General features: G+C 42.4%; 1 protein-coding gene across 1 annotated transcript in view; it reads left to right on the top strand.

The window, feature by feature from the left end:
- The window catches only part of LOC126547667 (chitotriosidase-1-like), a 56,169-nt gene that overhangs the window by 29,349 nt on the left and 10,784 nt on the right, over positions 1-16,036 (top strand). Inside the window, exon 7 of the mRNA XM_050195610.3 lies at positions 14,596-14,715. Coding sequence (XP_050051567.1) covers positions 14,596-14,715 — 120 coding nt within the window. The remainder of the gene's footprint in view (positions 1-14,595; positions 14,716-16,036) is intronic.

Below are 16,036 nucleotides of genomic sequence, written 5' to 3'. Positions count from 1 at the left end.
ATCTTAAAACACCACGCAATAGGAAAACGACAAAACATGTCTCGGGCCGCAGGAGCACCACCAGCTCAAAGCGCGTCGGCATCTCAAGTTGCAACGATCTACACGACGATTCGCATTACGTAGATGCCAACAATGGTTGAGTCTGTCAAATTTTTTCAGTTACTTCGGATCGCACGTTTTCCTGATTAGTACGTTTTTTCTCCGGTTTTTCCAAAACATATGAACGAGGTTCTGCCGTACTGGTTATCTGTTGTAATGGAAACAGACTTTGCTGTGGTAGTTATTACAATTCTGTCACATCAGCTGTATTACTTGAACGCATGGACACCACTTGCAAGACATGTTGCATAGTGATGTTAGCCAACTGACAAAATTCACTAATTAACCTTGTTATTAATCACTTTAAAGCGGTTGTGCCTGCACAGGAAGAAAGAAAAGGAAATTGTCACAGTTAAAGTGAAACAAAAAATTTTGTTCAAAGTGGCACGAATTCAGGTGTCCTACCTGCCAAAAACCAGCTTTGCTGAAGTGGCACATCAGGGGGCTGCGCCACAACGGCTCCCGGTGGCTGTGTGGCCAACCATAGTGAGCCCGCGGTGTTACCATCCACCTCCTCAGGGGTGCAGCCAGCGCTTCTCCGCCATCCAAGGGCTCATCAACCTCTGGGCTGGTGGGCTCCAAGGTCTCGTTTTACAAGGCGAGGCTTTCTAAGCAAACTCATCACTTGCAAGAGCACATGTTCATTGCTTCTTGCGAGGTGCTGGACGCAACACCGAGTGTAAAGGTGCAATCAGCAACTAAAGCGCAGTATGAATCCATCGACCGCTCCACGAACGAGAAACCCCAAATCATGGCATCCAGAAAGGGCTTCGTGAGCTAATTTTTCATTCTTGAACACACAGCATAAAACACTATCAAAATGGACACACAAATCTTTCAGTGAAATGTGAGAAGACTTCTCAATAATCTCGACGATATCATAGAACTTGTCCATAAATGTAACCCAAATGGGCTGTATGTTCAGGAAACGCATCTGAAACCTGACAATGCTGTTGCCTCATACGGAGGTGTAGCAATAGCTGTAGATAAGTCTATTGCTTGCCAGAATCTTTCTCTCCAGACGTCCCTTGAGGTAATGCCTGTCCAAGTTGTTCATGATCATCATCGTCCTGTTTTATGTCCACTACAGGACGAAGGCCTGTCTCTGCGATCTCCAATTAACCCTGTCCTGCGCCAACCGATTCCAACTAGCGCCCACGAATTTCCTAATTTCATTGCTCCACCTAGTTTTCTGCCATCCTCGACTGCATTTCCCTTCTCTTGGAACCCATTCTGTAACCCTAATGACCCAACGGTTATCTAACCGGCGCATTACATGATCTGCCCAGCTTCATTTTTTTCTCTTTATGTCAATCAGAATATTGCATATACCCGTTTGCTCTATCCAAACCGCTCTCTTTCTGTCTCTTAACATTATGCCTAGCAATCTTCGTTCCATCGCTCTTTGCGCGGTCCTTAACTTGTTCTCAAGCTTCTTTGTCAGTCTCTAAGTCTCTGCCCCATATGTCAGCACTGGTAAAATGCACTTATTGTACACCTTCCTTTTTAGTGATAATGGTAAGCTTCCAGTGAGGAGCTGACAATGTCTGCCATATGCGATCGAACCCATTTTTATTCTTCTATGAATTTCCTTCTCGTGATCAGGGTTCCCTATGATTAGTTGACCTTGGTAGGCGTACTCCTTCACAGACTCTAGAGGGTGACTGGCTATCCTGAACTCTTTTCTCTTGCCTGGCTGTTCGTCATTATCTTTGTCTTCTGCATATTAATCTTCAATTCCACTCTTACACCATCTCTTTAGGTCCTCAATCATTTGTTGTAACTCGTCTGCATTGTTGCTGAATAGAACAATCTCATCGGCAAATCGAAGGTTGCTGAGATCTTCGCTGTCGATCTTTACTCCGAAGCCTTCCCAGTCTATTAGCTTGAATACTTCTTCCAAGCAGACAGTGAATAACATTGGAGAGGTTGTGTCTCCCTGTCTGACCCCTTTCTTTATAGGTATCCTCCTGCTTTTCTTGTGTAGAATTAAGGTAGCTGTGGAAAGTCTGTAGATATTTTCCAAGGTAGTTACGTAAGCGTTCTGTACTTCTTGATTACGTAACACCTCTATGACTGCTGGTATCTCTACTGAATCAAATGCTTTTTCGTAATCTGTGAAAGCCATGTAGAGAGGCTTATTGTACTCTGCAAATTTCTTGATAACCTTATTAATACATGGATGTGGTCCATTATAGAGTATCCCTTCCTGAAGCCATCTTGTTCCCTTGGTTGACTTATTTCCAGTGTTGCCCTTACTTTATTGGAAACTATCTCGGTGAATATTTTATATAATACTGGAAGTAAGCTAATGGGCCTATAATTTTTCAATTCTTTGATGTCTCCATTTTTGTGAACTAGTATAATGTTTACATTCGTCCAATTCTCTGGGACCCTTGAAATTGATAAGACACTTTGTATAAAGAGCCGCCAGTTTTCCAAGCGTTATGTCTCCTCCATCTTTGATTAAGTCGACTGTTATTCCATCTTCTCCTGCCACTCTTCCTCGTTTCATGTCTTGCAAGGCCCTTCTGACCTCATCGCTAGTTATAGAAGGAGCCTCCGCAACCTATTCGTTACTGCTTCGAATGGAGGTACCGTGGCTGCTCTAGGTACTGTACAGGTCAGTATAGAATTCTTTTGCTGCTTTTACTATACCTTCGAGATTCCTGATGATATTACCCTGCTTATCTTTCAGTGCATACATCTTGGTTTGTCCTATGCCAAGTTTCCTTCTCATTGATTTCATGCTGCATCCATTTTTTACGGCTTCCTCAGTCTTTCTCACTTTATAATTTCGAATATCTCTTATTTTCTCCTTGTTGATAAGTTTTGACAGTTCCACGAATTCTATCTTATCTCTTGAGTTGGACACTCTCATTCTTTGTCATTGCTTTATAAGGTCTTTTGTTACTTGGGAGAGCTTGTTTGCTGGCTGCCTTGGTGCCTTACCTCCCACTTCAATTGCTGCCTCTGAAGCCAGCCTAGCTAGTTTCATTCATTACCTCTATGTCATCATCTCTCTGTTCTAAGGCTGCATATTTGTTTGCAAGTACCAGCCTGAATTTGTCTGCTTTTACCCTTACTGCATCTAGGTTGGCCTGTTTCTTCTTGATCAATGTTACTCTTTCTCTCTTCAAATTGAGGTAAATACTAGCCCTCACTAACCTCTGATCACTGCCCTTTACCCTACCGAACACTTCTACATCCTGCACTATGCTGGGATCAGCAGAAAGTATGAAATTAATTTAATTTCTTGTTTCCCCGTTAGGGCTTTTCCAGGTCCACTTTCTGTTGCTACGCTTCCTGAAGAAGGTGTTCATTATTCATAGCTTATTCCTTTCTGCGAATTCTACCAGCATCTCTCCTCTAGCGTTCCTAGGATCAATGCCGTAGTTGCCAATTGCTTGTTCACCAGCCTGCATTTTCCCCACTTTTGCATTGAAGTCGCCCATTACTACTGTATATTGAGCTTGCACTTTTCTCACCGTTGAAAGAACCCACCTACCACAACATCCACCACAATTCAAATTTTGTCCATAGATTTTGCAATCGGCACTGCAACCCACCTCTCTTACCTAGAATGGAATGTCGTCATGAATGAATTTGGGAATGACCACTTTTCTGTAACGCTGAACTTAGTACAGCAACACGATAGTCCACCTCAGGCTCCCCCTTGGAAACTGACATCGGCTGACTGGAAAAGTTTTAAACATTAAAACTCCTTAACACAATATTTATCAACAATTTTAGTATTGACGCTGCAGTAGCATATTTTACCGCTTTTATTCTTGACAGAGCTGAAAAATTCATTCCCCGAATGAATGATCTCTCATGTAAAAGGCAGGTCCCTTCGTGGAATGAGGACTGCAGACTGGCACAAAAGGAACAAAACAAAGCGTGGGATGTACTGCACCACTCCCCGACTGCAGAAAATCATATAGAGGTTCTTTTTATAATAATATGAGGTTCTTTTACAGCTCACTTCATCATCCACCCTACATCAGTCCTCCTGCACACATTTCACTCCGCATTGGTCATCCCCTTCAAGTCGCCCGTCCAAGTGCGCACACTACCACTTTTGCCTCATCATTCTTCCCACATTCAGCCTCGGACTGGAATGGCCTTCCACACGACATCGCCGCAATCACCTGCCCATCCACGTTTTTGAACTGTATAATTAACATATTTACCAGCGAGCAAACTTGTACCTAAACATCTTTTCCTTGTGCATTTAATTTCTTTTATTAGCTACCCACCCCTTATGTAATACCCCCAATCCTGGGGGCCTTTAAGGTAATAAAGTGAAGGGAAGTGAAAGTGAAGTGAAGTGAATTCAAACTTGTAAAATTGCAGGGAAAGTGCACACGATGACAGGCAGGGAGGGCTAGCTGGGAGAGGTTTCTCTCTGGCATAACATGTTACACTCAAGAGTCCAAAGTATGGAATGGCCTAAGAAGGCAAAATGGGCAGCAAATCTGCCCATTGCCCTTAGTTGATGACTAAGGGAATACTTTGGAAGCCCAGGCCGACACCCTTGGCAAACACTTCGAGCGTTTATCAAGTTCAATACATTACTCAAGATCATTCCTTAAATACAAACAAGTAGCAGAACTTAAGCCACTGGACCGTAAATGCCGGCTAAGTGATCTGTACAACCATCCTTGTAATATTGCCAAGCTGAGAGCTGCCTTGAGCATATGTAGGAGGTATGCACTTTGAGCTGACAGAATCATGTATAACATGATTAAAAACTTATGCACCAACACATAGATGACACTTCTGGGACTTTTGAACTCTGTTTGGACTGCTGGATACCTTCCATCCGCATGGAAGGAAGTTATTGCTATTCCTGTTTTGATGCAGGGTAAAGACCCTTCCTCGGTTGAAAGTTACCACCCAATAGCTCTCACAAGTTGCCTTTGTAAGCATTTAAAAACATGATGAATTGTTGACTTATGCATTTCCTTGAACTGAAGAAAATGCTCAATTCCTATCAGTGTGGCTTCAGAGAAGGGCGGTCCACAACTGATCATCTTGTGCACATTGTTACGGTTCACTTTGAGCGGCAATGAATGGGACGAATGCCAAATGCATGGGGTACACGGCATCACACACCGTCATGCACGTCAACATGAACAGACTTGTCCGTAGTGTTTGTGCAAGTGGAGTATGCGTGGAATGGTGCAAATCCTACTCTTCTCCTTCGGACGTTCAACCCCTTTCCACCAAGGGGCGGACTCCCCACGCGACACTCCGTCTGGCTTGCCCCGATGTGTCCTGACAGCCGTCTGCAATGGGGGCAACAGAGAAGGAGAATGCCCGGATTGTGGAGGGTGTTTTCTCTGCCCTCGCTTGCGTGCAAGGGGCACACACGCTGAACGTTTTTATATTTTTTTCTTTGCAGTGCACCGCTCACCTACAACGATGTATTAAGCTTTTGTTATTTGTTTTCATGTCACCTCGTCTTCCCTGCCGAACCCTCTCCGATGGTCACCCTGGTTCGAGCTCCAAGCAGACGCTGTTGGAGACCCACCAAACCCCATCCCTTTAACAGCATTGAAGAAAATATCCAGGATGTATTTGTACATAAACAGTTTTTCTAACCGATATTTATTGATATGGAGGAGGCGTACAACGCCATGGAATCTTGCGAGACTTGTCAGGAATGGGCATCTGTGGAAATATGGTAAACATAATAGAACGCTATTTGTCTAATCCTACCTTCCGTGTCCAAATTAATTATGTATTGTCGCATCCATTTATACAGGAAACTAGTGTACCCCAAAGAGGCGTGCACAGCTGCACACACTATATCGTTAAGGTGTACACACTCTGTGCTTCGTTACTACCAGCTATTTTTTTGTTCTGTCTACATAGACGAAATACAAATAGGTTTCAAATCCTGTAACCTTCCAGTGTGCGAGAGACAAGCACAGCAGTGCTTGAACAGAGTGTCTAAGTTGGGAGATAAAAATGGGTTTCAGCTTAACACCCACAAAATTTATTGTGTTTTTTTTACAAGAAAGAGAAGCTAGTGTAGAACTGTATGGACAACAAATACCTGTGAACAAAGAACATAATTTTTTAGGCATTATACTGGACGCTAAACTTACTTTCATTCCACACATAAAGTATCTCAAGACAAAATGCTTGGCAACTATGAACTTACTGAAAATGTTATCTCGCACAACATGGGACAGTGACAGGAAGTGTTTAAAGAACCTTTAAAAAAGCCTCATTCAGTCATGATTGGATTATGGTGCTGTGGTATATCACTCTGCCACCCCAGGTGTTTTACTAGTTCCCATCCCTCATCTAGCTATCCGCCTGGCCACTGGCACTTTCAGAACAAGGCCAATTGAAAGTTTATATGTAGAATCAAATGAGTGGTCACTCCATCTGTAGAGAACATACACCAGCTTCACATATTTTCTCAAAGTGCACTCTAATCATGAGCATCTGTGTTCTAAAACCATTAACGATTTGACGTGTGCTACACTTTTTTTATAATGGACCCTCTGTGAGACAGCCTTTTTCACTGCGTGTGAGGGAGCTTAGCATAGAAATGGATGTCCCACTCCTCAAACATAGCTTAATGCCTCCAGCTAAGCTATTAACGCCTTGGGAGTGGCAGGTGATAGAATGTGATATATGTTTCGTAGAAGTTACAAAGCCCACTTCAGAGCCTGAAATCTGAATGCTTTTCCTTGACCTTCAATCGAAGTACTACTCTTGCTCTGAATTCTACACCGATGCACCAAAGTCACATGCTGGCGTATCTTATGTGGCTGTTGATCCCTCTTTCTCTGAATCTGACATATTGAACCCCCAAACAATCATCTTTACTGCAGAAGCTGGTGCAGTATTGTCTGCACTGAAACACATAAAGAAATTGAAACTTGAGACGGCAATAATATTCGTGGACTCGTTAAGTGTAGTAAAAGTGCTAATGTCTTTACAAAAGCACAAGAATCCTGTTTTTATTAAGCCTTACTCTTGTACAGCATTTATTCATCTCGCAGACATATGATAACGTGCTGGGTTCCTGGGAATAGAGGAATCAAGGGTAATATGCTAGCAGACGAAATTGCCACATCTAATGCATCGCAAGCTAATCCTACCGCTGCTGTCCCTGCCACAGATCTGAAGTCTTTCTTTTGAAGGAAACTGAGACACCACTAGCAACACATATGGGATGCTAAAACAAATAATAAGCTGCACGTAATTAAGCCACAGTTAGGTTTCTGTCCCTCTGCATCGAAAACATGATGAACTGAAGTCCTATTCTGTTGACTCAGGATAGGACACACGTATGACACCCACAATTTTCTTCTGACTGGTAATGAACCTCCAACCTTTGGTAGATGTGGTGAGAGGCTGACCATCCTCCACGTCCTATTGGAGTGTCGGGGAGCAGAAGCTGAATGAAAGAAACACTTACCTCTAGTATATCACCAGCACATCCCTCTCCATTTTGTAATGTTTCTTGTAGCAGAACCATGTTTCGACACCAATGCAGTTCTAGATTTTTTTAGTGATGTTGTATTTCGTGTTATTAGCACAAAAAATTCGTAGCGCATGCTCTCGCCAGAGGATGCTGTTGTGATAGCAGTGTTCTGTATAGCATGTGCCTCCAGGCTCTTGGTTTGCAAGGGCTCGGTCAAGGCAGTATTGCTTTTTACAGGTTCTTACCACTGATATAATTAGTATATGTGTTATTCTTCTAAAATGTATCTTTCGTGTTCATAATATACATCATTAGTCATTGCCATAATCCTATTACATATACAGGAATGGAAGTGCTGTGCCAGTTGCACCATCTTGCGCCGAACCATCGAGCTGTGCCAACCTGCACAAAAACACTAATTTCAGATGAAGTTGCCAAATTTAGCATGATGTGTGTGTTCAGTGACAACCACACAGCCATAGACATGCATTGTCTAGTGCTTAGCCCTGCAATCCAAGCCTAAGCAGTCCGTTTCAGTATTGATGTCTTTGGAGTGTGGGTGTGTTTGGTGGCATAATTGTAACTAGGCCACAAGAACATAAAAATCGTTTTCTGCTATGCAGTGCATTATGAATGTTTTATAAAGGTGTTATGCATTTGTGCACATGCAGGCCAGCTAAAGATGATTTGAATTGGTGCTCATTCCATGGGACAGTTGGGAAGGAAAGCCGCGCTGAATGATAACTCAGAAGGGTTTGGGTGCGAGCTAGTTGGTACGGATCATTGATATTTAAAACAGTACCAAAAAACACGGACAAGGGAGGACACAGGACAGCGCTCGTCCTGTGTCCTTCCTTGTCCGTGTTTTTTGGCACTGTTTTAAATATGACTGAATGATAAGGTCGTACAGTTCGCTCACCGTGTAGCTAATAAATTTCATTATATATCTTATCATTCGATTTTGTGCGCTGTTGGTTAATGTTGATTAATGAGCGAATGCCGTGTGTGTGACATTCTAAATCTATTTCACACATGCACCACGTCCGGTTACTGGGATGAATAGTGCGGCACGCTTATAAACGACCTGCTTGCTTTCATGAAACTTCTTTGTCACAAATATTCAATGGCAACCTCAATCGTCACTCAAATTTGCACGCAGGCTACACCATTTTCTGCCATGCCACACCACACAAAATCAGGCTCTTGCCACTGCAGAACACAAGCCAAAGATGTAAAGTTTCACATTTAGTCAACCTTAATGGCCAAATCGTGGTCGTAATGAAACGTTTGCCGAAACCGTAAACCTCCAAAGTTGCATTTGTGGCAACGATGTTCACAACACGACTTGCACAGATCGAGTCCGCAAATTTTAATAAACCATTGTTCGGTGCACAAAATATTGGTTGCCATTTTACATTGTCCTTAAGGCGCCTATGGCGGAACCGCGAATAAGCCTGAATAATCGAGCTTATTCAAAATGTTAGTTGATGCAGACCAAAAAGCCAGTGAACATTTTTATCCCTTTACTATTTTCAGAAATACCTTGGAGCTTTTTCTCGGCAAGTGATGTGAAATACTGGCAAACGTGCAATGACCAGTACGACAGTTTGCATTTATTCTGCGGTATTCTGTTATTTTAAAGGGACCCTGAAACGATTTTGTACAAACATACTAAGTCGTTAGAGTGGGTCCTTCTGATCATTAATTGATGCATGTAAGGGCTCCGCGTACAGCGTGTAATTTATTATAAGGTTTTAAAAATGTGCACTGCTGCCGATCGCAGCACACTGCTCGGCAGAATTTTCAGCCGCCCTTACCCATTTGACGTAAATTGCCCTAATGATGTCAGTAGGGCGAGCTATCCAATTGGCTGCCCAGGGCATGTCATCAATAATTTTTTCAACTTAATGGTGAACAAATGTTATTTGTAATAGTTGGAATGTTAGGTAATCCTTTCAAGGTTGATTATTTTTGCCATATGTGACTGCCCAGGGTCGATTTTTTTATTGCAGATTCCAATTCTTCTGAGGAACCTATTTCGAAAAAAATTTACCGTAACTTTTCTAGGGTGACCGTAAAGTGAGAAAAAAATATTTTGCGTTGGTATTTATGTACTCTTTATTCATGAATAACAACAACAAAAAGGAAATAAACTTCAAGGCTTAAAATATGCGCACACGAGAATATTTTGCAAGTCTGAAATGTTCCTGCTCTTACACTAATATTTATGTCCATAGCGTAATCGAACTGTGTAGGTGAGCGCACTCAAGAAAACTGTGTGGTTGTGTGCCCGTCAAAAAAGCAAAACATGTGACAAACTTCCGCTAATCTTCATCTTATTGCCAACCAGAGGCAATTAGATATCGCGAGTCTCTCCCCCCCCCCCCCCCCCCCAAGAAATACAGAAAAGAAAAGGAAACGCATGCACGGCGGCATCCTTCCTATGCTCACCCCTGTGAGCACTAAATGAGCGAGAAGCAGGTGGCCGCCCTTTGAGCGATTAGTAACGAGATAGCCATCAGTTTTGCGAGCGCAAGAATCTGAAACCGCCTGCGGAACAAAACCCAAACCGCCACCCGCCGCTCGCCTGCCCGCGCACCAATGCGCGAGCAGTAGTATATAGACACACTGGAGCAAACTAGCTCTAAAAAAACCATGCGACGAAAACCGAGAGAGGGAGGCAGTAAAAAAAATTCTGTGTATTCCCACATAGTGGCAGCACATGCCAGGAAAGAAAAAATTTGGAAATTGGCGTGCTTTTTAAACATACAGATGGCACCGTAAATATACGGCATCGACTGTTTTGGACTTGTTGGTGGTGCCGTATATTTATGTCATTGACCCTCAAAAGGTTAATTTGTTTCTATAAAAAGAAAGTAACAGAAAGAGAATGCAGAAGAACAATTTGTCAGTACACTTAAGAACTTCCGGCACACACCAAGTGTCGTCTGCTTGTGTTACAACGGGCTCCGTGTTGACGAGAGCTCCGCGTTCAGTGTCTGTCTTTTCATGAGCACCGTGAATCGCCTTTGTTGTGTTCTGGGCTGCAAACGTAGCAACTGGCAATATGTCAAGCTGCGAAAATGTGTACCTCTGCAAGGCAGCAGACGAACTGAGTGACTGCAGCGCAACGGACTATTGGTATCCGATCGGCGCCAGGATTTGCGCATTTACGATCGCCAATTTACACCGGAGGATTACTACCACGATAGCGTTTCGTGAGTCCGGTGTTCGGGTAAACGCAAGCGAGGGGACAGAGACTGGCTGCTTGACCGTGCCGTTTCACGGAATGAGCAGAGGCGCAAATGTGAACGTACATCTACGCTAAAGTTGCTTCATCAGCTTGAGTTTATGCCTCCACCCATCCATCGAAACGCCCAGATCGCCTGTGGTTACCGGAATACCTGACATGTTTGGCACTGCTTTGATAGCTCTCGCTTGGGGTGGACTGCCAAGCAGCTGCCGGAGTCGTTGGAGAGGCTTTGTGCGCTGGCTCCTAGAGAACCAGAAGTAGACGACACGACGTGCCATCATGACGCAGAGCCAGTGAAGGTGAAGGTTAGCCCTGATCACTCGGTGAACGAGTTGAGGAGAAAATGCATGGCTATGGAGCAGGGTAACTTGTAATCGTCCACAGTTCTCTCAATATGAGACGCTTCACACAAATTGTGGTGCGAATGATTAACTTTAGTTGTACCCTACGCATCTACAAAATTTGTTTGAACTGTTTCAGGGGTCCTTTAACTGAAGGTCGCCAAGAAATAAAAATTACCTGTGAACACTATGTGAACAGCATTCACTGTACCTTAATGAGTGCTTATAATGGTGGCCACTGTGAATATTTCTCATTCATTATGCATGAATACGTTTAATTAGCTAAATTTATAAATTTACCTAATCAACTAGATGTCAATGAAAATGTTGTGGGTGACATTGACAAATGACCGATAACAGCATTTAAAACAACCAAGGATTTGTGAAGACTTTTTTGACTTGAACGAAAGCCTATGAAATAAACAAAAACAAAACCGCTGTGACCATGACAGTGCTTCTGCGCACCAAAGATTGCATCAATCTTTACGCAAACCTCATCAAATAGGGGCACTGGAAATGAGTGGCCGAGCGTTTTTCTCGCTGCATCAGCAATTTTTGGCGTGCATCTTCGGTCTCTATCGAATGTGAAGTAGCGAGATCTTGTAACGGTTTGGAAAGCGAACTACAAGACCGTGGCCCAGGTTTGCACGTTCGTAATATGCATAATGCACTGATGACAACATTTACTTCTGAGAGTTCTTATATTACTGGTGCGTGGACACGTCAGATGGATTTCAAGGGACTGACAACTGGCCAGAATGTGTTGCGAGACATTGATGGAAATGAAAAGACCATTATTTATAGTAATAAGAATCCACCATGGCTGTTTGGGATTTCAGTAGGAATTATAATTTTAAATTGACCAAGAAAGTCTCACAAAACAGTAAGTGGCAAGACCTGGCTGTGAAATCTCTGTACTTCGGATGTATTCTATGAGATTACTGTATGTAAGTCGACTGTTATTAAGTACATCATAATTATTGCTTTAAATTGCAGTTGGTATATGATTAGACACTCGCACATTATTGTATGCTTCGGAAATCAAAAAAGCATGGGTGGCTATGGCAACATGCTGAACTCCTTGTCACATGTAAAGGCATCGTTTCGTTTTCAACCCGATTGGTTTCGTTTTGACTGGTTAAATACCAAAGCAGTCAGACAGGAAACCACGAAAACATGTAGCTGTTATCGCAAAAATCATTTAACAATTCGGATTACATTAATCGCAGGAACATCGGCTTGATAAACAAAATTACACTTTGTTACAGCATGGCCATACTTGTCGTCTGCCTCCCACTAATGCCGGTGTATAATGGCTATTGTGCTCATCTATCACTGTTTTCTGCATGCTTCTAGTGAACGACTACATCCTCACTGCAGATAGAAAAATTCTGATAAAGAATGTTCCACGGTGTTTTCTACTTTCGCACTTCATGATTAAACACTCTGTCCGGTAAACTTTCCATTGCACTAAAACAGACTGGTACCATGAAAATTGGTTGTCAGTCCCTCTAAGAAGAAAATTTGCAGGCTTTTCCTGGAAAAGTTTTATCTTCTTTTTTTGTCGGAAAAAAAAAGGACCACACTAGGCCTACATTGCTATATACGCTGTTATTGGTCATTTCTCGGCATATTCCACAACCTTTGCATTGATACCTTATTGAATAAGTAAGGTAATACATGTTGGTGCATTAAAATTAAATATTAGTTGCTTGTTCACCATGAAAAAAAAATTCGACTAGCATTAAAACAAGCCTGTCAGCATAGAGTGGGCGCTGTTCACAGAAAGCCCTAGGTTTTTTCTTGGCCAAATTTATTTATTACATCCTGTGTGTAATTTAATGTTGGTTTCTGAGAAACCTGTAGGGGCTTCCTTTGGAGCTTCATGCTACACTCTGGTGGGTGACAATTTTTCCCTGTCATAAATTTTGCTCGCCTTGCGTGCTTCTGCAGAACTGATCTGCTGTAACGTAATGGTGTTCTACAAAGTCAAATGAGAAACACGTTTTCTTTGTATGCCTATATTTCTCACATATTGACGTTTACCAAGCTTCTCCAAAACGCATATTTACTGCCCCAAAACTTACAATTCATGCTCCAAACCTGCTCTAAAGAGCCAAAATTGCTGCTCCCAGAGCTGCTCCAAAACTTCCTTGACTGCTTCCATCCCTACGTATACATATTATGCACTTTACAATGGCTGTTTTAGGGCCCTTTTACAGCCACATCATAGCTACCTCTGGGAATTCAATACTACACTGCGAACACGTTAATACTAGCCTGGTGCTGTTTGGCCATACTTGGCCCTTGCCCCATAACACCCCATTTATCATCATCATCACTTTAAAGCACATATCCCAATTGCAGAATTGAATTTGCAATTGCAATTGCAGAATTGCAGAAATGAGTAATATCCAGTTAGGAGAAATACTGTGCTTAGCACCAGCTTTGAGAAATACATAAAAAACATATCTGTGACAAATGCATTGATGTTCCTTTAACACTATCAGTGCTGAAAGTGAATAAACATATTGTGTCAGTGAGACCTATGCAAGCTTTGGAGCTGGATTTTAGCTTCAGTGAGGGATTCTGATAGTGAAATAAATGGCTAATGATTGTTTATTTTCATTAGCGATTGGTTATTTTTTGTTACCATTTTCACACTAGTGTGTAAGCTTTATTTACTTTGTGACAAGGAGGAAAGAGCAGTTTCTTGCTACTATGTGTTTATTCCACGAAAAGAAAGACTTGTTAGTGTGTTTCCTCTGGGACTTGCCAGAGAAAGCAAATGTGAGGCAAGGCACTTTTCTTTATTGTGTTTGTTGCTACCATCAAGTTGAGTTACATTTTGCACTGTTGGCAAGATAATTGCAGCCACACAACCTCAACTTTCTCAGTTTTTTCAGCAACTTTCCCTAATATTCCATTCCCAACTGTAGGTGTCTGGCATCTTTTGGCTGCTCTTATGACAGAACAGGTCAGTTATTTCATGTTTTAGGCGATGTCAGCAGTAGCTGCATTTGCACAGTTGCTGTGTAGCCAAGCTTGTTGTGTCTTTGGGATGACTCCTTTGTTATATGCCTTTTTAGAAATTGACAGTTTCTTGAGTAACATAACTATGTTATGTTACTCAAGACTACTAGGACACATAAATACCCAAGAAAGTGGATGGGAAAACGGTGCCGCGGTAGCTCAATTGGTAGAGCATTGCACGCGAAATGCAAAGGTTGTGGGTTCGGTTCCCACCTGCAGCAAGTTGTTTTTTCATCCACTTTAATTACCTTTAACTTATTGTTTCTTTATTTCATTTATTAGGCACAAGTAATTTCCCCTATGTTGTCCTTGGTGTCTGTGTTTGTTGGCTTCTTATGATATAACTATGTGAGCAAGACTTGATTGAGAATATTGTGTTTAATGGCATTGCTATAGTTTTCTTCCGATATGTATTGCAGGTTTGCCAAGTCATTGCAGATGGAGGGAAAAGGATCTTCGATAAACAGTCAAAAGTTCCATACGTGGTCAACAAGAAACATTGGATAAGCTATGATGACATCAGCAGTGTTGAACTGAAGGTACTTTTGCATAAAAATGTAATTCCAATGACTAGGCTGTTTTGATTTGCTGTTTGGCACATTCTATCAGGCATTGAATGTTTTTAACTAGGATAGATTTGTTGCAATTAATGTTTACTTTTTTCGAACAAAGGGTGAAACATGTGACTTGTGCTTTTAGGTAACCAAATTTTGCATACATGATAGTATGCTGTGTCTTAAAGAGAGCAAGAATATTGTGAAACCACATTTGAACTACAGTAGAACCTTGTTGATATTTTCTTGTTTGTTACATTTTCCCGGCTCCTATGCTCTGAAACACCTGACCTGTTTAGTTCCCATAAGGTTATGTGTATTAGCTTCCTATTTGTTACGTCCAAAAACTGCAGTTGTGAACTACTGATGTGGCACCTTATGTTTACCACCACATGTCACCGCTGAAAATCCTGACTTCGCAGCTCTTGCCGTGCAGCACATTAAAATAAACATCGCCATGTTGAGATTGTTGGAAGTCACCAATCCCAACATGGCTGACGACGTGAAAAGCAAAAATGAGGTGGATGAAGGCACAAGTGGTTGCCCCCACACTCACGTTCACAGATGGTGTCATGGTTTCCGATATTGGGGGCGAGCACTTACGGAGTCGCCATCTGTCGGAAGCGCCTCCTTTGCGTAGTACGAGGGATCACGCGGCGCGCTCCTCATAGGTTTCGCTTATGGCGCTCAATAAAAACACCACACGGCAGCCCTCTTGGACATTTATGTAAGTACTTTCAAATCAAGGGAAGTTTTTGACTGTCGATATACTATTCTTAGGCAAACTGAAAGCACAGAATCGTTTACAGACGCTATCTCTTTACCGAATACGTACTGTATCCGCCGCGATGGAGTCGCCGTGATGGAGTCTTCCGAACCGGCTTCTTGTGTGAAATGTAGGCAAACGCTGAGAGTAAACTATGTGAAATATGTTCTTATAGTGGGCTGTCTGTATAACCAAATGGAGCATAACAGAATGAAGCTTCAATGCAGCGATCTCACGGGTTCGCACCGACCGAATGCACCTCTGCATGCATGTCCGCGCACAATATTTTGCTTTCGCTGTGAGTGCGTTTTCGCACCGTACCGTGAGCTTTAGGCCGCAGCATATGAGCGTTTGACAGTACACTAGCAACCATTGTTGCGTGAACGCTATCAGAACTGTTCAAAAATAATTTCATTATAGAGACTTCGACGCCTACGGCGACTGTGATGTGCCATTGTGACGATTCAATCTTTTTTGTCTTCTAAATTCTTGGACATTTCAATATTATTTTTCAAGTTGCGTCGCACTGCAGGCGTATCG

This window comes from Dermacentor andersoni, chromosome 1 (genome assembly GCF_023375885.2).
Source record: "Dermacentor andersoni chromosome 1, qqDerAnde1_hic_scaffold, whole genome shotgun sequence".
Taxonomy (NCBI): Eukaryota; Metazoa; Arthropoda; class Arachnida; order Ixodida; family Ixodidae; genus Dermacentor; species Dermacentor andersoni.
Note: the sequence above shows the minus strand (reverse complement) of the source record. Positions and strands in the feature narration are given on the sequence as shown.